Source organism: Malaclemys terrapin, chromosome 9 (genome assembly GCF_027887155.1).
Source record: "Malaclemys terrapin pileata isolate rMalTer1 chromosome 9, rMalTer1.hap1, whole genome shotgun sequence".
Taxonomy (NCBI): Eukaryota; Metazoa; Chordata; order Testudines; family Emydidae; genus Malaclemys; species Malaclemys terrapin.
In genome coordinates, this window is record NC_071513.1 from 83210897 (window position 1) to 83236592 (window position 25696).

Consider the following 25696-nt stretch of genomic DNA (forward strand, 5'->3'; position numbering starts at 1 on the left):
GTTGGGTGGTTATGGGTTTTTCTGGGGGCGGGGGACGGGAGAGGGAGGTTGGCAGTCTACACTCAATCTTGACTTCCCCTTCCACCCTCGCCACCCATAGTTTTTGTAATTTTTAACATTTTGGTAATTTACCTTTAATATTAATAAATGGCAGCTTTTAATTTTGTTACAATATACAAAATAGGATTATTGAAAAGTGGCTTTACTGTTCAAATGATAAGCAATTTTTATTTGATTTCAGAAAATTAAGCAATAACAATGTGTTAAAATAATTTGGAAAACTTCATCTTCAGTAATGGTTATATACAGATTTTTTTTTTCTTGGCTCAGATGACTTCTTAAAGCCATAAAACCTGTGCCAATCTGAAAAAAAAATGCATTTCATAAAGTTACATTTTTATTTAAGCTAACTTCAGTAATATAGGTCACTAAGATAGAATGTGAGCAAAATATAGGTGTGCCTTACTAGGCTACAGATGGGAATATATGGGTTTTTTAAATACAATAATAATTAGTGCAACTTGTCTAATGAGTTTAGTGCATTTTAATTTTCATGTCTTCATAAACTTGTAAATCTCAGCATACCACTCTGAAGACCATATTAAAGAGTTAAGTTTAATAAGGGGCAGTGAGAAAAAAAACAATAGATTCTTACTGAGAGGTGTCAGTTCAGGACCAGTGCACTTGTATTCCTCCTCCAGGGTCCCTGGAAGCCGCTCACTCTAAACAACCTGCTCTTCAGCAGTCACCTCTTTTTTGGGTAGAGACCCGCATCTCTCTCTCCTTCCTGATGAGGGGATTTCCAGGCTGCACAGTTACCTGCATACACTGTGCTATTCCCAGCAAGCCAAACCTCCTACACAGGCCAGCATCTGCACTTTGCTTTCTCTCCAGAGGCTATAAACAGTGTAATTGCCAGAATTAAAAGGTACCACAAAGCTTTTTATAAGGAAGTACATTTATTCATGAGGTAGGGTAACTATATTTCCCTATGTTGAATATGGGATACCTGGTAAAATTGCTCATATTCAAGTGAGTTCAACGGCAATCAATCAGAACTATGCAGTAGCCCCGCCCCAGCATGCTATAAAAAACTCCAAGGTCCAACAGGGGAAGGGGAGTTTGGGTGTCGGGGCCGGGGAGCTTGGGCATAGGTGTAGAATGACTTCTATTTTGGGGGCAGGAGCCAGTGGGGCTTGAGCCAGCTCCACATGGGGGGTCTGGGAAGGGAGTGCCCCCTCGACCCCCCGATTCACATCAGCAGACCACCCAGCCTGTCTTGATTGTGGGGAGGGGGGGGGGTGGAGAGAACCAAATATTATAATTCAGAGGTGGAGGACTCAGTTCAAAACGTTTGAAAACAGCTCAGGGTGTGGGCAGCGGTGTAGCTAGGGGCTGTGTGCGGGCAGGGAGGTAGCTTAGGGTGCAGGCAGGGGGTAACTCAGGGTGCAGGGAAGGGGTAGCTCAGGGTGCAGGGAAGAGGTAGCTAGGGGCTGTGTGGCAGGAGGGCTCCCCTGTGGTCCCTGTTTCCTGAGGGCTCTGCCAGTCATGGAGCTGGGTCCCTGACCGCTGCGGCTCTTACCGGCTGCATGAGAAAAGGGGGCTGGGAGTTGAGGAGCAGCTTCAACCCCATGCACTAGTAGCAGTAAGAGAGGAGGGAACACCACCATCCAGTGGTGCAACTGCCCTGCACAGCCTAGCTCTGGCTTCCTGCCTCCGGACTGGCTGGGGAGAGAAGGTGGTGTGTTGGGGGGTGTGGAGCTGCCCCTTGGGACTGCCCTGCACTTGCACTGCAGTTTGAGGATTGGACAACATCCCAGGTGTGTCCCAACTGTGCCTATCGGCTCAGGGGGCTTCTGCCCTATGGGGAGCACCGAGTATCCGGGATTCAGCGCTGCCACTCCTGCCTTTAGCCCCAGGGGGGCAATGGGGACTGGGGCTTCAGCCCTGCAGCTCACGGCTTCAGCGGGGGGAGAGGAGCGCCGGGGTCAGCTCTTCAGCCCCGCAGCAGGTACCGGGGATTGGGGCACTTGGGCTCAAGCTCTGGGTTTCAGCATCAGCGCCCAGTGGCCCCCTGAAAGGGCTTGCGGACCCCCGTTGAGAACCCATGCTTTAGGTTAACATGGGGAGGGTGATACACACCCCTAAGCCCTCCGCCTCCACCAGGGCTTCCTCGCCTCCTACCTGACGTTGCCTCTTCTTGCCTCTCCACCTGGCCTGAGGCCACCACATGCTCTCACTGACCGGCCACCGCCTGCCCTCACTTACCTGCCAGCCACAAACAAGAGGGGCTGGGGCTGCGCTGACTGCTGACTGACCAGCAGGGGAGCGGAAAATATGGGACAGTTTGCCCGTTTTTTAAAAAAGGTGAGGCACCTGCAAGAGGGCTTAAATACAGGACTGTCCTAATGGAATGGATGGTCATCCTATCTTGAGGTGAAAGCATTACAGAGAAAATATGTTAAAAACAATAATTGAACCTACACGCATGCCAAAAAGCTTACAAAAGGTCAGTGCAACTCCAGTCTTGGGCTCTGGTGGGTCAATCCTTCAACACCCACAGTTGGGATTTCCCCATGGTTACAAGTTCATAACTGTCTCAGATTTAGAACCAGAACAACCATGAATAGTTCAATCTTTCTCTTATACAGTTTGGGCCTTTGATCTTAGCCTTACGTAACAGGTGATCAGCCGATGGTGGCCCACTCCTCAGGGCGTAGCTTTAAAAGGCTGGATTTTTGCAAAACTGGAGGTGGAACATTTGCATTCTCCACCCTCTCTATATTCCCCAGGAAAACCACTTAACACTTTTTTCTTTCACTAGTCCATTGTTGTCTGGCATGTTGTTCAGTATAGTTATTTGAACCCCCTGGTCTTACATCTGTTACATTCTCCTCTCCAGAGGCTACGTAAAATCCCGGCCCACAGTAATATATAAACTATTATCTTAATACAATGGACCTCAAAGATACTTCAACTTAATTCAATAAGGTGTCTCAAGGATATTGGACAAAATTGCCATATGTGTCTCACTTGGTATATTGTTGGATTCCAAAGCTTAATTTCTTATGATTTTGGACTTCTAACCAAAGTAGGAAACTAATCATCCATTTTTAAAAAACAATTCACTTTTTTTTATAAAGTTTTACTGGATATGTACAGGTCCCAAGAGGTTGAAGGCACTCGTCTGGCACAGTAGCATAGCATACTATTACAGAAGGGACCAGTAAAGGCCTCCTATATTTAGATTGTCTAACACTTTCCATTGTAAGAGATTCTTGTAGCCTTTCTTTGGGAGGCCCTATCCCCTCCATTGTTGCAGCAGGCCTTTGACATTTGGCAGGAACAAAGTCCTGGCGCTAGTGATATGGCCTTTTTTTTGTCCCATGAAATGCCATCCAGACTTAGTTGAATTATGAACTATTCCTCTTACTTGCACTCCTTGGCTGAGTTTTGGCAACATGCCAAAATGACTGACCATGAACATTCTAAGGAGCTTCAGGCTGATACTGCCCCTAAAGCAGTATCAATACCACATACTATACTGGGATGCCTGGTAGCTGCTAGACCAGCTGTAATTGTAGGGATTTTTTTCGGAGTTGAGTTGAGCTGAACCCCTGGCCACACTTTCCCTCCCCCAGCTCACCTAATGAGTAGCCCATCCTCTTCTCTGGGATAATAGCCTTTTGTGAGTATCTAATGTAGCTAGTCCTATAGCTCAAGTGGTAAAAGGCAATGCTGAAGGTTCAAGCTTCAAATCCTGATGCTGCTGTGTTATGGGGTGGGGATTGTTACACTGACACACAATAGATTTGTATTTTACCTTCCTCCCTCCCCTTTTTTAAAAAGGAAATTACGTACCAAAAACTATGTTAAAATAATTTTGTTTAGATTGCAAAGTCAAGCACTCAAAAATTAGGAAATACTAGATTTACTGTTACCTATGCAACCTTAAATCTACCCCTTTGCAGGCATTGTGATAGTCTTTTTAACATAATCACAGAATATGAAGGCTACTTTTTCAAAAATTTAATTAGAATAATTTAGGATGTATACGTTAAGGCTTTCCGTTTAGATACAAGACTCCTCTTTTGAATGATCTTGTCATCAGAAGTTTGAACCCTGCATAAAGGCATAGAGGATTTACTGCTGCGTTATACTAGCAAGTGGATTTAATGATCCCCAACCAGAATATGAGAGGTTGGAGTTTCCTTCAGGGATAGAGATTAGCTGGAGTCTGGGACATTTTAGTCTTTCAGGGAAAACCCTAGCAAAATTTTAGGGTGGAAAACTTAGTCTGAAGTTTGAGGTAGGGATATTTTACCAATAAAACCAAACCCCAGAAAGGGGTTAACTTTCATCTTTGAACAGAGTGTATGTTCAGAGTCATTTGGCAAAGCTACCTGTTTTTATTGGAACTTCAGGTAGTACAAGTTGATCCCATGCTCCCAGTCATCTCTGTGCAACTCACTGCGGTCCCATCAGGCATTGCAAACACTTCCCAAAACACTCTGTGCTGGAGGGTGGTGAGTTGCACAGTGAGATACCCACCCACGGTGCACTACATTCTGCATCGATACAAACTCTCCTGATGAATTTTATTCAAATTTTATTTTACCCAAGACACTGGGGTTAATCCCTTCATTTTTTTTAAACGTTATTTGTAATTACCAGAAGTGATCTAGGTTTCACTTCTATTTTATCTGAAGGGTGATGCTATCAGCTGTTTCCTTAAAACCCCTTCTGCCAATCAAATGCAGTTCTTTGTATGGAATCCAGTTCAAATACTGATCGAGTCAGGTGCTATTTTGCTTATGCAATCTGATGAAATGACATCAAGCATGGTTGGTGCATATCATAGGCTGGAAGGCCCCTCCTGCTTGCCCTTTCCCCTTGGCCCCACCCCAGGCAGGTTGGCTGCTCCTCTTCAGGGAAGTGTGCTAGTGCTAGGGTGGCTGCGGCAGGCTTGCGGCTGGGACTTGGGCGAGAGGGCTCATGCTGCCTGCTTGCGGGCGGGGGAGGGGGACTCTGGGCTTTGGCGGGGGAGGGGGTGGGACCGGCCAGGGGCTAGCCTCCCTGAGTCGGCGGGTCACCCGCCGCTCATGACATAAAGTGAACATCTTTAGCCCATGATTCTTTGATTTTAGAACAATTCGCAATTAGACGAGCAGCAAATTAGTTTGCTGAATAGAGCAAAACCAAAACATTATTTTCCTGTCCAGATAATAGAAATAATATCTCACATCTATAAGTATGTAGATCAGCTGTCTCATAAGAAATGCTAGTAGTTATCGCTGATGATTATGCTGATGTCCAGTAAAAAATGATAGTTTTTGCCTCATGTGGCAGCTTAGTATAACTAACTTTATAACTTTAAAAATGTGCAGTTTTTCCCTGTCTTCTTTAAATACTCTTCTATCGTTCCTTAGCTTTCTAAGGGTTTTATATTGTGCCTGTCACCAGAGAGTCTGAACACCTTTCTCTTGCTTATTACTTCTAGTTACTTCGATTTGACTTAATTTACATAACCATTCTCTCAGTGTATCAACTTTATTTCTAATCTTATTCTCATTAACTTGCCTATTTAAAGTGCTTTACCTTCTCCTTACTTTTAATTCCTCTAAGGGATACTTTTTTCTTCCTTTATTCTTGGTTTCTCTTTCCTAACAGGGCACTTGGCCTCTCTTGCTTCTCCCTTTTCTAACCTCTTCACGCCCTCACCCCATTCATCTTGTGGGCAGTCCATTCTGTCTTCTTAAGTCATGTCTACACTACAAAATTATGTCGACCTGAGTTAGATCGGTATACAGCCAGCGTAGTTATTACATTGCTTGTGTGTGTGTGAACATGTGGCTCCTCATGTCGGTGCTGTGCATATTCACCAGGAGTGTTTGTATCGATGCAGAAGGTGGTGCACCGTGGGTGGGTATCTCACTGTGCAACTCACTACCATTCAGCACAGCGTGTTTTGGGAAGTGTTTGCAGTGCCTGATGGGGCATGGGATCAACGTCCAATAATGCAATGTTCTTTGTCCCATAATTTCATCTGCATCCCATAATATTTCAATTCTTGTTTACAAAAATCCACACAAACCCACATGTCCCTCCTTGCTGTCTGCCATCAGCATGGAGCATGTACAGCTCTGCACTATTGTCATAGAATCATAGAATATAAGGGTTGGAAGGGACCTCAGAAGGTCATCTAGTCCAACCCCCTGCTCAGAGCAGGACCAATCCCCAGACAGATTTTTGCCCCAGATTCCTAAATGGCCCCCTCAAGGATTGAACTCACAACACTGGGTTTAGCAGGCCAATGCTCAAACCACTGAGCCATCCCTCCCCCTATTGCAAGCACATGGCACATGATCCTGTAGTATTTGCAGAGCTGCAAGAAGAGCCGTGGGGAACATGAGGATTGCTGTGGGACATAGAAACAATTCAGGGTTGTTGGAGGGATTCATGAAGCAGCTGGAGATGGTGGTGTGCTAGTTCTGAACCTGAGAAACAAGCACTGACTGGTGGGATTGCATTGGCTTACAGTTTTGGGATGATGAGCAGTGGCTGCAGACCTTCTGGATGTGCAAGGACACATTGCTGGATCTGTGTGCTGAATGCAACACAGCCTTCCAGTGCAGGGACACCAAAATGAGAGCCACACTGACACTTGCGAAGTGAGTTGCAGTTGCATTGTGGAAACTTGCATTGCCAGATTGCTACCTTTCCATTGGGAATCAATTTGGAGTTGGGAAATCCACTACTGGGGTGGAGGGTGGGGGCCATTGTCATCCAAGTGTGTGGGACTATGCAGGGCTGTGACTCTGTGCAATATGCAGGACATAATGGATGGTTTAGCAGCAATGAGGGTCCCAAACTGCAGTGGGGAGATAGATGGCACGCATATCCCTATTTTAGCACCAGACCACCCTACCACAGAGTATGTCAACAGAAAGGGCTACTTTTCTATGGTAATGCAAGCGCTGGTGGATCACCGGGGATGCTTTACTGACATCAATATGGGCTGGTCAGTGAAGGTGCATGACACATGAATCTTTAAGAACACAGGACTGTTGAGAAAGCTGCAAGCAGTGACTTTCTTTCCCGACTGGTGAATTACCATTGGGAATGTTGAAATGACAATAGCGATGCTGGGAGACCCAGCCTACTCCTTGCTTCCATGGCTCATGAAGCTGTATGCTGGCTACCTCAGTAGCACCAAGCGCTTCAAGTAAAGGCTCAGCAAGTGTAGAATGACAGTTTAATGTGCCTTGGTGTTGTTTACTTACAGGATTGGATCTCAGTGAGAAAAAATGTCCCAATGGTTATAGCTGCCTGCTCTGTCCTACATTGTATGTGTGAAGCATAAGAATGGCCATACTGGGTCAGACCAAAGGTCCATCAAGCCCAGTATCCTGTCTTCCTACAGTGGCCAATGCCAGGTGCCCTTGAGGGAATGAACAGAACAGGTAATCATCAAGTGATCCATTCCCTGTTGCCCCTTTCCAGTTTCTGGAAAACAGAGGCTAGTGACACCATCCCTGCCCATCCTGGCTAATAGCCATTGATGAACCTATCCTCCATGAACTTATCTAGTTCTATTTTGAACCCTGTTATAGTCTTGACCTTCACAACATCCTCTGGCAAGGAGTTCCAGAGGTTGACTGCGTTGTGTGAAAAAATACTTCCTTTTGCTTATTTTAAACCTGCTACTTATTAATTTCATTTGGTGGCCCCTAGTTCTTGTGTTATGTGAAGGAGTAAATAACACTTCCTTATTTACTTCTCCACACCAGTCATGATTTTATATACCTCTATTGTATCCCCCATTAGTTGTCTCTTTTCCAAGCTGAAAAGTCCCATTCTTATTAATCTCTCCTCATACGGAAGCCATTCCGTGGCCCTAATATTTGTTGCCCCTTTCTGAACCTTTTCCATGTCCAATATATCTTTTTTGAGATGAAGCAACCGCATCTGCACACAGTATTCAAGATATGGGCATACTGTAGATTTATATAGAGGCAATATGATATTTTCTGTCTTATCTAGCCCTTTCTTAATGAGTTCCAACATTCTGTTCACTTTTTGACTGCCGCTGCACATTGAGTGGATGTTTTCAGAGAATGATCCACAGTGACTCCAAGATCTTTTTTTTGAGTGGTAACAGCTAATTTAGACCCTATCATTTTATATGTATAGTTGGGATTATGTTTTCCAATATGCATTACTTTGCATTTATCGGCATTGAATTTCATCTACTATTTTGTTGTCCAGTCACCCAGTTTTGAGAGATCCTTTTGTAGCTCTTCTCAGTCTGCCTGGGACTTAACTATCTTGAGTAGTTTTGTATCATCTGCAAATTTTGCCAGCTCATTGTTTACTCCCTTTTCCAGATCATTTATGAATATGTTGAATAGGACTGGGCCCAGTACAGACCCCTGGGAGACACCACTATTTGCCTCTCTCCATTCTGAAAACTGACCATTTATTCCTACCCTTTGTTTCCTATCTTTTAACCAATTACCAATCCATGAGAGAACCTTCCCTCCTATCCCATGACTGCTTACTTTGCTTAAGAGTCTTTGGTAAGGGACTTTGTCAATGGCTTTCTGAAAATCTAAATACACAATATCCACTGGATCCCCCTTGTTCACATGCTTGTTGACCCCCCTCAAAGAATCCTAGTAGATTGGTGAGGCATGATTTCCCTTTACAAAACCCATGTTGACTCTTCCCAAACAAATGATGTTCATCTATGTGTCTTACAATTTTGTTCTTTACTATAGTTTCAACCAGTTTGCCTGGTACTGAAGTCAGGGTTACTGGCCTATAATTAACGGGGTCACCTCTGGAGCCCTTTTTAAAAATTGATGTTACATTATCTATCCTCCAGTTGTTTGGTACAGAAACTGATTTAAATGATAGATTACAGGCGACAGTAGTCCTGCAATTTCACATTTGAGTTCCTTCAGAACTCTTGGGTGAATATCCGATGGTATTCACCCAAGTAAAGGGGGAAAAGTTTCTGCCAGGCTGGAGGTGGAGTGCCTGACGGCTGAATTTAAACAGACAGATACAAGAGCTATTAGAAGAGCTCAATGCAGAGCTATACATCTCAGGGGGACTTTGAAGGACCACTTTGATAGTGAACCTGAGTAGTGTGTGTTGCTGTAGTGCTTTTTTTGCAGCCCGGTATGAATCTTTTAGTAATTGCTGTTGTCAAGGCTGTATCCCCACTTTGAACTTTAGGGTACAAAATGTGGGGACCTGCATGAAGACTTCTAAGCTTAACTACCAGCTTAGCTCTGGTCCGCTGCCACCATCTCAAGCTAATTCCCTTCCCTGGGAAGCCTTGAGAAACCTTTCACCAATTCCCTGGTGAATACAGATCCAAACCCCTTGGATCTTAAAACAAGGAGAAATTAACCATTCCCCTCCTTCCTCCCACCAACTCCTGGTGAATACAGATCCAATTCCCTTGGATCTAAAAACAAGGAAAAATCAATCAGGTTCTTAAAAAGAAGGCTTTTCATTAAAGAAAAAGGTAAAAATCATCTCAGTAAAATCAGTATGGAAAATAACTTTACAGGGTAATCAAACTTAAAGAGCTCAGAGGACTCCCCTCTAGTCTTAGGTTCAAAGTACAGCAAACAAAGATAAACACTCTAGTAAAAGGTACATTTACAAGTTGAGAAAACAAAGTAAAACTAAGACGCCTTGCCTGGCTATTTACTTACAAGTTTGAAATAGGAGAGACTTGTTTAGAAAGATGTGGAAAACCTGGATTGATGTCTGGTCCCTCTCAGTCCCAAGAGCGAACCAACTCCCAAACAAAGAGCACAAACAAAAGCCTCCCCCCCCCTCCCCCAAGATTTGAAAGTATCTTGTCCCCTTATTGGCCCTTTAGGTCAGATGCCAGCCAGGTTACCTGAGCTTCTTAACCCTTTACAGGGAAAAGGATTTTGGAGTCTCTGGCCAGGAGGGATTTTATAGTACTGTACACAGGACAGCTGTTACCCCCTTCTCTTTATAGTCATGACAGCTGTGTATGTAGGAATATAGCATTTTCAATGCACCTATTACTATTGTCTGTGAATGATGTTATGGGTTCTATGACAAAGTGAAGTAACAGGAAATTGGTGGGTTGCTCACCACCAGACAGCATATGTTGTGAACTAATAAAGATAAATTTTGTTCCAAAAAAATAGCATTTGATTCTGTAACATGAAGCAGGCAATTAAAAACTATTTAAAACTTAATAAATTAATGGAATAGAACTTATGAAGGAGAAAGAACACTTATTTCCATTTCAGGAACACATATACCAACCATGGCATTCACAGGTCAGTGTATGTGAAATTGTGATTGTCTTTAATGTTCGCCAGGAGTGGTAGGGGTAGTGCACTGACCCCTGATGCCCCAGGGAATGTTGAGAGGAGGTATATGGAGGTCCCAATATTGAGTTCTGTATGGGCTGCAGAGAGAGTTGAGCATGGGTTTGTTGAACCTGCAGATCTACCGGAGTGTGCAGCGTCTGTTTGCTGTCTGAGAAGTGCAAGCATCTCCTGCTACTCGTCCCTCTCCTTTTCCTGTTCCTTTTGTCTCTCCACTCTATCCTTCTCCTTGCTATCTGCAAGGGTGATCCTCCAGGCCTTGCGCTCATTCTCTAATGCAACACTGGCTTGCAGGATCTCCTGGAATGTGTCATCTAGAGTCTTTTCTTTCTCCTTATCTGGCTCAGTTGTTCTGCGGGTGTGGAAGGAGAGACCCTGAAGGCCACAATGGCAGAGGCTGTACCATTGTGAGAGTATTCATGATGGAAATTTAAACTTAAGATACTGAATTCACTCCCCTTGCTCCCCAATTGCTCCTATGTTCGCATTTCTGCTTGGGATTGATAGTCACAGCACCAGCCATGGTGAGTGTGGCCCTCAGGGCGGTTGGGGAAATTAAGAGGGAATAGCTTGCTGGCATGATTATAGTTGTATAGGGCAATGAACTGAATACTGGCACCATTTTCCACAGGAGATGGTGATTTTAGAGATATTTCACTCCTGAGGCTAACAGGCAGAGAGAGCAGAGCTCCTGCTGGCATCCCGATGCTGCCTGGGTCCATATGCTGCTAGCCTATGTACTGCAGTGGTGCCTGTTGAAGTAATCGCTGAGCAGTGTGGGAAAGTGTCCTACAGCAGCTGAAGAAATAAGGCAGCTGTCCCCAGAAACTGTCAGCAGAGGATTGCAGAGTACCTCCATGATAGTTTCATCGAGATCTTTATGGAGGATTCATGGGACATCCTGGTACCTCTAAACAAAGTGCTCCGCGTAGCCCCCCCCCCCTAACTCTAGAGGGGAATGAAAAGCAGATAGGAACTCTGCCTCTCTTGGTTGTTCCACTACCTCTTCTAGTGCAAGTAAAAAGAGAAAATCAAGAGAAATGTCTTGCTACGTTGGGGGTTCATCTGTGAATTCATAAATACATGATGATAATTTTGCTGTTGGATTGTAAAGGAGAAAGTTAATGCTGGAAAACCAAACTTATTCAGTAGTTCAAAGTTCTCCACCATTAGAGGCATCATATTTATTCTAAACACAATATGATTTTCAGAACATTTGTGTCACAAGTGCTCTAAAATGTAATGAAACTTTAAGGTTAGACTAGCTCCACAGTTTGTCTCCTATTTTCCTCAGCCTCTCACTTCACTTATACTCAATCTTTCCCATTTCTAGGCCTTAAAACAGTTGGGGGTTAGGACATTTCTCATTTGTACCTTCCTATTTTTCTGGAGCTGTGTTTTTATTTTATATGTGCATTATAGTACTGGTGGTAATCAATACACATAAGCGTTTGATTAGGTATCTCTCAGTAGTTTGTGTTTTTAGTGTCCCGTTTGTGTTCTGTGTAAATATCCTGTGAAATTATCCCACAACATACTTTCTGTATAATTAAGCTGAAAAGTAGAATTTCTGCAAAGAGCTTTCAACAATTTCATGTGGCAATTGTGTTGTATAGTACTACTTTCCTGCAGAGAAGATTTCCATGGAGATGACATTTTTATTGTTGTCTTCATTATAAACATCCTGTTATTAGTTGTCTGCTTGCCTCACCCATGTGTGGGGGTCGGGGAACGCAAGCTGTATCAGTCAGACAATGTTTGTGGGTCTCTCACTGGAACTGTAAAACTAAAATGGTAACAATCAATCACAGAACTTAATGAGTTAGAAGAGGCATAGTAAACGAAGAAACAATAGCTTTTGTAAGGAAAACCTTTGTCAAAATTATTTAAATTAATAATTGTTACAAACGTAGTGTGACTACATTAGTTTGCATTCTTAAACATTGGCTTTTTTTCTTGTGCCATGTTTTGCCATTTAGATGTCTGTATGCCCGTAAGACTGGTACTTAAACATCTAACTGACTTAAATTGCAATTGCAATTACTTGCACATATAAAATTGTGGGTGCAAGAACAGAGGCACCAGTTAAGTTGGGGCTGAAAAGGTGAGCCCTCTAGATATAGCCAGCGCATTTGATTCTTTGGCTAGTGTTTCGTGTGGTGGGCCCCAAAATGGGAGGGATCCCTAGTCAAACAGGTCACATTTTACATTAGAGAAACCAATGAGTCAATTCAAACTCTACTGAACAAAGTACTGCGGAAGACACCTGTTTAGGGCATGAATTAGGTGGCACTCTCTTCCATGTTTAATTTCTATGACTCTGTGAAGGAGTTAGTTTTAGCATTACCTGTGATGATCTTTAAGATCAAGGCTACATTCTCAAGTGAGAGTATCTTAAAGGCAATGATGTGTAAGCCTGATGTCTTGGCTTTATCAGATCCCATTTTTGGTTGGCAGATTCTGAATATTTTTTTCTTGTAAGTCAAGCCTTCTTTCTTTCATCCCCAGTCAATTACATTGTGAGGGGACACTGCTACCTGGTATCCAATTCTGTTTATGATGATATAGCAGATACCCATTTTACGGGATAGAAAATATTCTTACAGCAATTCAGTATAGTGTTGATGATTATTTGACCTTTGAATTAGTACTGATACAGTGACCCGGGACTGATAATAGGGGTGATTATGCTGCTAGAAATGCCACCTTTTGGAAGAGGTGTAAATCTGAGATTCTGATCTCTTGTGGATGTTGAAAAGATTCAATGGCAAGAATAGGTATGTTACTCTCCGTATACTGGACTAATTCCAAATTTGAAATAACATTTTCTACATTTCCTTTGTAGTTTTTTCTGGATAGAGTATTCACTTCCTTACTGATTGTGTTGCTTTGTGCTATTAAACAGTTGCTGTACTTCACGCCAGAGGTAGATTAAGTGATCTTTTGTTTTTAAAGGACTTTTAATTCTACAGGACGAAAAGTATTATATAAAATGAAGCAGTTGTACCTTATAAAAAAAGCGCTCAATACATTTTGAAAGTTTCCAGTTATGAGATATTTAAATAGGTGTACACAGCAGTAGAAATTCATGGGAACTTGAATTCCTGTTTTTCTTAAATGTGCTATACCTTCAGCATATGCACTTGATATACCTTTAATAATAAATAAAATATTTAAAAAATTCTTTGCATATAAGAAATATGGAATTAAATCATGAGAATTATTTTGGTTATGATGCTTAACAGATGTGTGTTGTAAAGATAACTTATTTTCTAGTTGAATATTCCAGTAATACTATACACTTTATTAGGAGCAATGGGCAATGAGGTGAAAGCAAACACAGAATATTATACTTAGCAACTAAGACCCTGAACCTGCAAGTGACTGTACAAGTACCCTTGTGTGGAGTCAGGGGTAGGATTGAGGCCTACATTTGCAGGTTTTTCTTTAAAGGGTAGTTCTACTCTAAAAAATGTTTTCTGTCAGCCCTCTGTGCTCAACCTGGGATCTCAGACACAAGACACAAAACTGGCTTTGTTGTTCTGGGACATCACCGTAGTAAAGTCTGCCCTTCATTAACAAATTAAACTCTGTGACACCTGTGCAACCTTTTAAACATCAGTGGGTTTGCACAGGTGCAACTGATTGGAATTTAGGAAATCATTCAGATGTACAAGAAGGAATACAATTTAGCTCATTCTTGAGCACTGAATTGACCTTGCATTGCTTAATATTATGGAGTAGGTTTGTTGAGTAGGATGGTCTCATGTTTTAACAATCATTTTCATACTTTGTCAACAATTGATTCCTTTTTAATTTATCTTTTGCTTTGCCAGGCATGTTTTTTTATTTTAATTGAGAGAAGATTATGGACAAAACAGCTGGACTGTATATGAGAAATCTGATGTGTAATGTTAATTAAAAAATTATAATTGATAAGTTTGAATACTGTATGTTTTGCGTAGGTCACGATCAAGACCACATCAACGTTCCTATAGTCGAAGCAGTGAAAGATCCAGTCATAGAAGAACTCATAGCAGATCTCGTGAAAGAGAGCGACGTAAAGGCAGAGATAAAGAAAAAATAAAAGAGAAGGAGAGGAGCAGAGGGAAAGAGAAGGAGTTGTATACCACCAAGCATGGGTAAGTGTAATGACAAATCAAATCAAAACTAATTCATTACTATGGTGAATGAAAACATATTCAATATTACTTTTTATTTATGTGGCCATCAACTATCTAGGCAACATTTGTACTAAGTGAAGTGTACTTTTCCTTTTTAAATCCTCAAACCATGTGGTTCTCCTAAGAAACTGAGCGGTATGGGCAACACCTTAATTTAGTGATCTTTCACTGTTCTCTCCATAGATATGCAGGAACTTGAGAAATCCGTGTAGATTAGAGTTTAATTTTGTTATTTTAAAGAAATATATGAAAGAAAGGGCTGTAAAGTTTGAGCAGAGATCATATTTACCATAACCATCTGTTTCTAATCACTTATACTTCCCAATAAGTTTGATAAGTAATGGGAGAAGACAAACACTTGAGCTAACTTTGAAGTGCTACTTCTCTGTTCATTAACTCTGCTGGAACTCATTGTATTGTTCTATCTAGATGGCGAGTTGCTGCCTTCCTAAATTTGGTTAGTTTTGGGAAAATAGCTAAATAACTTGCTTTTGTCTGATGTTTATTCTGAGGCTGTAGTTTAGATATTTGTAATATTGTTGATCCAGCCTGGTTATTTCTGCATAGCATGATTTGGTAAGTGCTTATACAAGCATGTGTAAGAATAATCCAGGTGGCGCTGAAGAGGACAAGATTGTGGCTGCAATGAGGTGAGCAGTAGACACTGTTGATTTCCTGGAATTGGGTCCTTTAAATTAAATTTTTAGCTTCAGTAGGACAACTGGGTCCATCAATCTAAGGCTTAGATCTGCATAAAATTCTTTAACAAAATAACTTTGTTTCAGTTTTGCAGTAATTCATAGGGAAGCTTATTGCTCTTTTTCTTGCTAACTAGGGTATCAAAAGTCAAATTTTGGTATCGCACTTATAAACTTTGGCCTGAAAAATCCTCGGTGAAAATTATTTAAAGTGACAAAGCTTTGGGGAGAATGTTCAACATTGTTCAAGACAATAAAACTACAATCAAATATAATTGTGTAATTTTTTTTCTAATAAAGATGAGTAAAAATATAGCTCGCAGTGTAGTTCACGCTGTTTCCAAACATCCCATTTATTCTACCTCATTGAGGTAAGGAGCTATTTGAATCCCTCTCTAATTGCATATGTAAAGATAGAAGTGGGTGTTGGGAGTCCAGATTTTCTTATCACAAACATTTTGCCAAAACCGAACCTATCAACCTGAAATTTTTTTTATTCCTTTGCCAGAAGGAAAGTTTGGGAATAAATGGACAAAGGTGTTCATAAGAAAGTTGGGCAAGGGTGGGGGGTTGGAAGCCCTACCCCTTTTGCCTATGTCTGTTCTTGGAATCCTGGGAAGGCAAACTTTTTTAATGGTGACTGTCAATCAGGGCAGCAAGCTGGGGTGACACTATTGCAACCACATCCTCTCCCTTGGCCATCAGTCATTATGGTCATCAGTGATATTGGTGAATGAGGAGGCTAGTTTATATGGTCTCTATAACAGCTACCACAGCAATGCTGTGGGATCATCAGCTCCTCCTCATGCACTTTATGAACAAATTGTTGGACTGCAAGGGATCAAGGAAGTTGTCTTTCCTTTGTTCGCTCTCTGACCACCAAAGGCCAGCCCAGATACAATGCGAGACCAATTTATGAAGGTGGCAGTATTGAAACTTGAGTTCTATTAGAGTAATATGGGTTGTTGAGTTTCAATTGTAGTTTTGGTTACGGGGACATGTGACATACATTGGGTTAGAGGGGTCAGACTATTGTAATATATTCTGGTTTATGTGGTATTTTATCTATTGAAATGAAATAGAAGCCATCACAAATGGTCCAGTCATCATGGGTGCAACTAGTAGATTAAAGAAATGCATGCAAGTACACCTCTACCTCGATATAACACTGTCCTTGGGAGCCAAATATCTTACTGCGTTATAGGTGAAACCGCATTATATCGAACTTGCTTTGATCCACCGGAGTGCACAGCTGCCCCCCCCCCCCCCCCCCACGGAGCACTGCTTTACCGCATTATATCCGAATTCATGTTATATCGGGTCGCATTATATCGGGGTAGAGGTGTATTCCACTGGAGTCTATTGCATATATTAGATGTGTTTGAGTATCCTTGCAGAAGATATGTGACCCCTACTTGAGCTTACATTTGATCTCTTTTGTAAATACATTTGATAGTGTTTATAATTTTACAGTTTTTATTTGCGTAACTACTAACATGTTTAGAGTGTGAGTTTGGGTATGTTTAAGAAAATAAGTTTTGATCATATTGACTTGCTTTCCTAAAAGCACAGTATTTAAAAATTCTGGTGCCTGGCTATAATCTACTTATATAAATGAAATAACTATTTACTTTTCCATTGTTTGGGAAAGTCCTTCATTTTAGCTAGCTTTGCATACACACACATATATATTCATCAATTAAAACAAACGAACTACTCAATACGATAATTTTCTAACATATAAAAATGTTTAAGGAGAAAAATTAGAGGGAAAACTGATGAAGAGAAGGAAATATTGTTCTTTGTTGTGAGTACAACAATAGTGAAAATTTTCCATATTTTATATCTTCAGACAGTTGCCTGCTTGGTTTCATCCGTAACTTGTGGTATAGCTATATCATCAGTACTGCACCTGGCTGGGTCAATGAAATGCCCAATACGATTTACTAAATCAAATGTATTTTTGCTTTTAAATAATCCGTACCTATCAATCAGGTTTTTGTAGGTTTCAAGGGATGTCAGTTTCTTAGGGCTTGTGTCCACTTACTGGTGGATTGATACTGTGGCGATTGATCCACTGGGGGTCGATTTAGCAGGTCTAACAAAAACCCACTAAATCAACTGCCGATCACTCTCCTGTCGACTCCGGTACTCCACCGGAACAAGAAGCGTAAGGTAAGTCAACGGGAGAGTTTCTTCCATCAACCCAGCGCGATGTAGACACTGCAATAAGTCAACCTAAGATACGTCGACTCCTGCTATGTTATTCTCGTAGCTGGAGTTGCAAAACTTACGTTGTCTTTACCCCGTAGTGTAGACCTGCCCTTATTGTCCCTGCTTCGTACTCCCAAACTTCAATTTGGGTCTCTGTTTAAACAGGTTTAATGAAACCCCATATCTCCTGACCTACCTAGCTATATAGAGCATAGTTTTCTTACATTTGTCTTCAAAGTGAAGGAAAATGATCATGTATTGAATGTGTTCCATAAGGTCTCACCTGGTTCTGGATTCTTCCTGAAAGGTTAAATGGAAATTTGGAATGTAGTGTTCTCGGTTGTGTACATGATCTCTCATATTCATATATATATTTCACAATTTCCTCCTTAGTTATAGGGTTTTGAACATGCCAGAAATTTACTCAAGGTCCTTTGTGATTATGCTCAAAACATGTGTGAAGTATCTATTGACTGTGTAAAATACTGGGCTAGCTATTCATATATATTTTTTTTTCTTTGCACTAACGTACTTAGATTTCTGAAATAGTTTGTCCTTGGCCACACTTGTAGTTAACTAATATGCAGCATCAGTTTATCTGCTCCTGTTGCTGACCTCCATTATTAGCAATCAGTAATTTTCATAATGTAGACAAGGTGTTAGAGGTGTTTGCTCTCCTTCCAATGAGTCATTAAATTGAGATGTCTTCTGCCTGTTTCTGGTGCCTGTCCAGCTGCAAGTTAAAGATATGATGCTTCTGAAAAACTGGAGGGCTAGCTTTAGTCTTCTGGCCAGCATTCTCTCTTTCATTGCAAGGTTCTTTTGTCTCAAGCTGTGCATGACCCATTACTGAGCACATAATGGTTGCTGGACTCCTTATAGCAAGCACATTATAAAGCACTTTGGACTATATTAATGTGGTTTTACTAAAATACTTCCTAACTTTATAGACTATAATAAGGATCAATATAAGGTAACTTTGGAGGCAGTAGTCGCAAGTGTCTAAAATTTTCTGGAAGCAAATACATTCTTTATCAGCCCATCTTCCTTTACATTTTGACTTACTTGTTAAACCACATAGTTATGCTAATCTGAAAAGAAATTATCATTTTTGTGACTTCTCTTTTTCCTGATCATTGTAATATTTTATACTATTTATGTTAATGAATAGAAACAGTTAGTGACATTAGTCCATTTTTCTCAGAGATCATGTACTGTCTGGTGGTCTTTGTAACACAGATTTCATACTGTTTAACAATACTTAAAAGTATTAATAGACTACAAAATGAAATTTACCCAGGATGCTCTTGATGTAATTCATCCTTCATATACCTTTTTAAGAAGGATAGGTTTGTCAGTTTAATCAAACAGTGATCAAAGAATATCTATACAGGGAATATGGATCTGAGAAGCTTTTGCCTTTTCCAGCTATTTGTCATTTTGAAGACTTAGATTGCTATCAGCAACATGTTAATATTGTTTAGTAATGGCTTTGCAAACCAGCATACTTGAATGAACAAGGAAAGGATATACTACAAAGCTATTTGCATGACACAATGGCTGTTTAATGTGGAGATCTGTAGAAAATTACACTGTCTGTTTCATGAGTTAAACCTAATTGAGAAGTGTAGTAGCTTAAGAAATAGCTTAATATAAGATGGATACTTCTTGGGAAAAGATTTTAAGTGAATGATTATTTATCCATGGACTGTTCTAGACCTTGTGAGTAGAAAATTTTGTAAAATTTCTGATTCTGATCCTTAAGAGCTTACCTGAAAGCAGAGGTAAAAATGCATACGTCTAAAAATAAAATGTTTTCTGTCCCTCTGAGCCCAGTGTGCTCCAGGAAAATGAGATATTCAATAGCTTTGTTATTGGATGATGGATCTTCCTGAGGCCTTTCATATTTTCTTTTTTTGTGCTGTTTTTTGTAGTGGTTGGTGAGTATGAAAAACAAAGGCCAAGGCTTTCAACTTGTCATCCCATGCTGATAGATGGAACTTCCAGTAGGAGAAAGGAGATGATACAACATCAACATTGAGAAAGCTTTTTGCCTTTAGCATTGTCTTATGAGACAACAGCAGTGCTTTGTCCTCTGGCATTCCCATTTGTTTTCCTTATAGCAGCATTGAAACTCCATTACAGTTTTATCCTCTCTTGTTAGGTTTCTGTGGTGAGCACTAATACAGAATTTTTGTCTATTGGTGGTTTTGCAGATGTTTGTCAGTGTTGTCCATCATAAGCTGGTGGTAACAGGTCTTCTATGACTTTGTTGCTGTTTGTTGGGTAATATCTGTTATGAGCGGGTAATGGCATTAGGAGTTTTATCTGAGCTATAGCTGTTCTTTGGCATCAGTTGCTGGAAGATGTTATCTATTTTCCTTTTTTCTGGCATACTCTGCTATAAATAATAGTGGTGGTGGTGTTTGTTTCAGCTTATTTAGAATTTTCATATTTTTTAACAAATAAAAAAAAGCTTCTGTTGATTCCAATGAAAAGCGGAAGGGACCTACCTCTAGGGACCTGATGGGGGGGCTGCACAGAAGGGTCCCAATGTAAATTGCAGATCCCACAGAGCGAAGCCAATTATTATATTGTCTACACAGAGACCAAAAGTGAAGTCAGTGTATGTATGCCTCTAGGAACTCTTACAGTGGGGCCAGTGACCCTGTGACCTCCATAGCTGAAACAGAAGCCTTATGTACTATACTTGAAGACCAAGGACCAGACTTAGCTTTCAGTTTATACCAGTGTAAATTTGGAATAAACTCCAATGATGGCAGTGAAGTTAGTGTAAATTTATATTAGTGTAACTGAACTCATAATTGGTCTAAAAATTGCATCACTTGAACATAGTGTAAAAGCTTCCAATGAAAACTTTTTTTTTTTTTTTTTTAATTTTAAGCTGGAATTATGAAGTACATGGGGCACATCCTCAGCTGGTGAAAATTGTCATTGCTGCATCAATGTCAGTGGAACAATGGAATTCAACCCAGATCTTTATCTGGGTTTTTGAAGAAACTAATTGTCTGATCCATAGAAAAATAGAAATTTGGAAAAGTCTAAGCAGCAATTGCAGTTTGTGGATAATTAGTTTATGAGGGATAGCAGTACAACTATGAGATTTTTTGGTATCAGAAACTAATACTTTTCTAAGTCTAAAAATATTTTGATTCCTGTGTGGTGTATTGGTCAGAAGGTTTTTCACAAGTGCAATCTTCAAATTTGCAATTTGAAGCCTTGAAATGTGAACTATGTGACCAATACTGTGAGGTCTACCCCTTTGTAGAATCTGAAACTGTGTCTTGCAGATGTGAACTTCCCCATTCATCTCAATGAGTACTACTAACTTGCATACTCAGTGATGACTTTTTAAAGTATTAACTATTTTACTGTTCATCAAAGAATACAAGGAAGGAGAGCTAGGATCATAGTAAGATGATCTGCTCACTCTACTATGAATCAGAGTTCATTTTGACACCATGAGTGAATAGGCTTGCGAGAATGCCACCACTTTCTCCACCCAGAGTTAAGAAGGAGCCAAACCCAAAGAGCCTTGCAGAGTCCAGGCATCTGAGCTCCCAAAAAGGGAATCCAAGCTCTACAGGGTCTGGTGGGGCAGACAAGCCTTACTGAAGGGAAGGCAAGTGTGAGGAGCCCACTGGAGGCCATGGGTATATTTGGACCTCAGTGAATGAGAGCCAAACCCAAGGAGCCCAGAGAGTATCCATGGTCATATTTGGAACATCTGCACAATCTATTTTTAGTGGTGTGTAATGTGGGTAAAGCTTATTTTGTAGGTGAAGCTTAAACCTGCACCACCAACTTTTTTCCCTCCAATCTCACCACCCTCACTGAAGATTTTAAAATGGAAATCAAGACTTAGATCAAGAAGTCCAAAGTATCTGCCATCATTACTTGAGAGTATTGTACAATGCTTCCAAACTTGAAGCAAGGGCCAGCACCACTTTAGTTGTCCTATGCAGGCAGTTTTGTTTGAGAGCTGAGGATTTACTCTTGGAAGGCTTGGACCTTTTGAACCAAGGAACCCAAGGAGGGGGTATCTAAGGAGGCAACAGCTTCTTCTGCTGTTATAGCAACACCTGCAGTTTCTGAAGAATTGCTTTTAAACCCTGTAGTGTAGTTACAAATGTGCACTCACCAGAGGTGCCTTCTCCGGCTTCAGGGTCCGGGAACCCGCCTTGGGAGGGTATTGGATCCAGGGTGATGAAAAGGTCCTGGCTGCCAGGGAGAATGGATTCTCCATTTGCCTACTGTACATTCTCCTCCTCCTCCACAAAATTCTCCTCTCTGTTGTGCGAGTCTCCCCCCTTGCAGGTGTCCATGGCCAGTGGTGGGGTAGAGGTAGGGTCTCCCCCCCCAGAATGCCATGCAGCTGATCATAGAAGTGGCATGTATGGGGCTCTGACCTGGCATGACCGATTGCCTCCTTTGTCTTATGGTAGGCTTGCCTGAGCTCCTTGACTTTCACGCGGCACTGCTGTGCGTCCCTGTTGTAGCCTCTCTCCACCATGCCCTGTGTGATTTTGGCATATATATTAGCATTTCTTCTTTTTAATCAGAGTTCGGCCTGCACAGATTCTTCTCCCCATACAGCAATCAGATCCAGTGTCTCCTGTTCGGTCCATGCTGGAGCTTGTTTGCAATTCTGGGACTGCATGGTCACCGGTGCTGCTGAGTTCGCCACGCTGACCAAACAGGAAATGAAATTCAAAATTTCCCTGGGCTTTTTCTGTGTACCTGGCTAGTGCATCAGAGTTAAAAGTGCTGTTCAGAGCAGTCACATTGTCGCACTCTGGGATAGCTCCCCAAGGCCAATACCATCAAATTGCGTCTGCACTACCCCAAATTCGACTTAGTCCACTTGATTTTAGTGCTACTTCTCTCACTGGGGATGAGTACAGCAGTCGATTTTTAAGAGCCCTTTAGGTCGATGGAACGGGGTTGGTTGTGTAGACGCATTGCTTATCCAATAGACCTAATGGGCTAAATTTGACCTAACCTCGAAGTGTAGTAAGGTCAAAGAGTGTTTTTTGTCAGGAATAATATCAAAAAAATCAATAAATGGCATGACCATTTCTGAGTAACTTCATTGCTTGCAATCATTTCCAAAGTAAATCCATATCTGCTTGGCCTTGTGGCCTTTTCTCTTGATCTAGTCTCAGATCAGCTTTCACACCATGTTTCTTAGTTTATAAAAATAGTGTCCTGTAGTTATGGTCCATGGCTGCAGTAATGTTTTGGTCCATTATTTTGATGAACGGTATACTAGAATCTTACCAATCCTTGTACCTTATAATTAGAATACAAATGACTGTCTTCCCACTTCTCATGAGATTTAATAAAAGTTCTCTAGTGAGATATGTTACTAAGCCTCTATTATTTTCACAGAACTTACTACAGTATATTTACTAATACTTTATGAAGTGTTATAAATAAAATTAGAATGGACAAAATAAGGAACTACGTACAGTTTGTATTGTATTATCTTTTTTGTTAACTTTCCTAATATTTGTAATTTGCAGTGGACTTCCAGTCACAAGTTCATAGTAATGAGGTTCTATTCTAGAGCAAGATTTTTGTTTTGTGTGTGTTGTTTTATATAAGAGTCAAATGGTTGGTTTTCAAAGGTTATCTAGCCTTAAATTTGGACTCCCCACTTCCCATCTTTCCTGTGGTAGTGATGAGTTCCGCATCCGCAAACTGAATGTTAAACTCAAGCTCTACAGACCAAACCTCTTTGGTGTAAAAAATGGTTGATGTTGATCATAATACATACCGTGACTGGAAAAGTCACCTTGAATAAAGATGATACAGCGACAATATTTTTCAGAAAGCCTGTTTCGTGAATGAAAGTTCTAGAAATTAGAATGGTGAGGCAGGCTGTCCCCTTTCTAGTGGCTCATCAAGAACAGGACTGCAGTAGTTAACTCAGGCTATTTCTCAGTTTTGTCATATTGTATTTGAATATATGTGGGAAAATTAGCAGCAGTCCCTCTGGAAGTAAAGTCATGTCTGTCTAGATCAAAACCTCACCAATCTCATAGAAGAAAAGTGAATCTTAAGGTTTGTCTAAATGAGGACGTTAATGGAGAATATGCTAGATTGTGAATTTAGAGCACAAGAGCTGTTCTGCACTTAATTCCCATATGGACAGACTTATTCTGCATTAAGAGTGCCTTTGTGCAGTTTAGCCTAATCCACTTTGGAAATGGATTAAACTAAGCCACACAAAGGCATTCTTAATGCAGAATAAGAGTCTCCACATCGGAGGCTAGTGCAGAATACCTATTCCACAACTTCCTGTTTCCAATTTTTTCTTTCCTAAGTATTAGTTTGAGCAAAAAAGCAGACTTTTTCCAAATTTAAATATAACGTGCCTTAGCGTGATGTGAAATGGCTTCCAATTCTATTAAAGTGCGAATTGAGGACTAGATCAGAGTGGCATATGAAACTTGTCATAAAGAGCCTTTAGGCTTTGTTAAAATGGCCACATAATTCATTGAGATGGATGAGACTTGATTTCCTCACTGTGAATAAGGTATACTACCTAGGCCTCTTGTAGCATACTTTTTTTATCACACTCCACAAGGTGGACCTGACAACTGCAAATCACGTCTTGCCGGCTGCTGTGAAAGATTAGTTGCTAATGGATTTCTTTTATTGTGTGCTCAAATCTGGTATTTGGACCAGAAATTTCTGCACAGCTGGTGCCTTCGGAGGTAAAAGTTTGCTAAATGAATTATTTTGCAATCTTGATTTAGTTAAATAAAACATAAGTTAAAGTTATAACACATTTGTACACACTCCTTTTGTTAACTTACCTAAACATGTATGTTGTTGTGTACAATGTGCATGCTAATTAATATTTGACAGTAAAACTCTCATTAACTTAAAATACTTCTATCCTTAAATTTTTAATACAGGAATTTTCTGCCATTCAGTGTGCTTATATGATCAAATTGAATCAGAGAGAAGGTATACTAAAATGTTAATCAATGTTTTTCACAGAAAGCTGTTCATGTTTGTCTGATTTTTCTGAAAAGCCGAGATTAACAGGTGTGTATCATTTTAGTTTGTCATAATAATATTACTTTGTGACAAAGGGGAAAAATATGACTCAGTTAATAACAGGACTTCAAATTGATGGTATAGAATTTTACATGTAAACTATGAAGAAGTCCTCCTTAACAAGGAAAACTATCCCTACTAATATCTGAATCCGCAGTTTATTCTGGCTCTATGTAGAACTAATTCTTCTGATAAAATATCTTCTATTATATGAGAAAAGCATAAGCATTATATTTTTAATACTGCATTCATGACAGCCTTTTAAAAAACAACAAATGTTCAGAACTTTTAGAGAAATACAGTACTTAAATTAGGAGTCTAAGAAAATATAGCAATATTGTGCCATCAGTCAAGCATAAAACACCATTTAAAGGAAAAACTATATGAAAGTATCAATACATTTCTTCCTTGGTGGCACCAGAGTTTATTGAACCCTTTGAAAGATCATATGAGTTTAAAAGTTTGCTTTTGAAATATATTTCCATTCACTTTTGGTTTGTCATCCTTTCAGTAATTTCTCAAGAATTGGTCAATATATTTGGCTAACGTTTTTCAGTTGTAATTAGCCAAAACATTTACACAGTTTCTTTTTCCATGTTCAATCCTGGCAGTGATCCAATGGTTTCTGTTGACTACTTGTGTAATAAATGCGTATTGATAAGCTTTACAGTGCTTGGCAGAAGATGTTAGCAGTAAATTGAAAATGTTGGACTTTTCAGAGTTTGACTGCAGTCATACACTCTTGGAACTTGTCATTTTTCCTTACCTCTTACTTCTTTATGCAGCAGGAAGTCATTTATGCTAATTTTCTCTTATTTGCATATAGGTTATAGAGTTCTGTGGTGCAAAGCATGCTCAGAACTCCTTTTAAGTGTCTGTTTAGATCAAAGCAGGACTGTGTGATAGCTGTTGTCTGACACCAAGCTGTGTGGTGTTGTTTTCATTAAACATTTATCATACTTCCAATGTGACAGCAGGCAACTTTGTGCTTGGGTAACATGTTTTCATGCAAAATTTATTGAAAAAGACGAGACGTTGTAAAGAGATATTGTTGCCTTTCACCAGTGGCGAAGGGTAAATGTTTGATTGAAAAGAAGTATACGTTTAACACGATTTAGTG

The 25696-nt window shown here is 40.5% G+C and overlaps 1 protein-coding gene across 1 annotated transcript in view; it reads left to right on the forward strand.

Moving 5' to 3' along the window:
- RSRC1 (arginine and serine rich coiled-coil 1) overlaps positions 1-25696 on the forward strand; it is a 354741-nt gene that overhangs the window by 54402 nt on the left and 274643 nt on the right. Inside the window, exon 4 of the mRNA XM_054039514.1 lies at positions 14354-14530. Within this exon, the coding sequence (XP_053895489.1) occupies positions 14354-14530 (177 nt within the window). The remainder of the gene's footprint in view (positions 1-14353; positions 14531-25696) is intronic.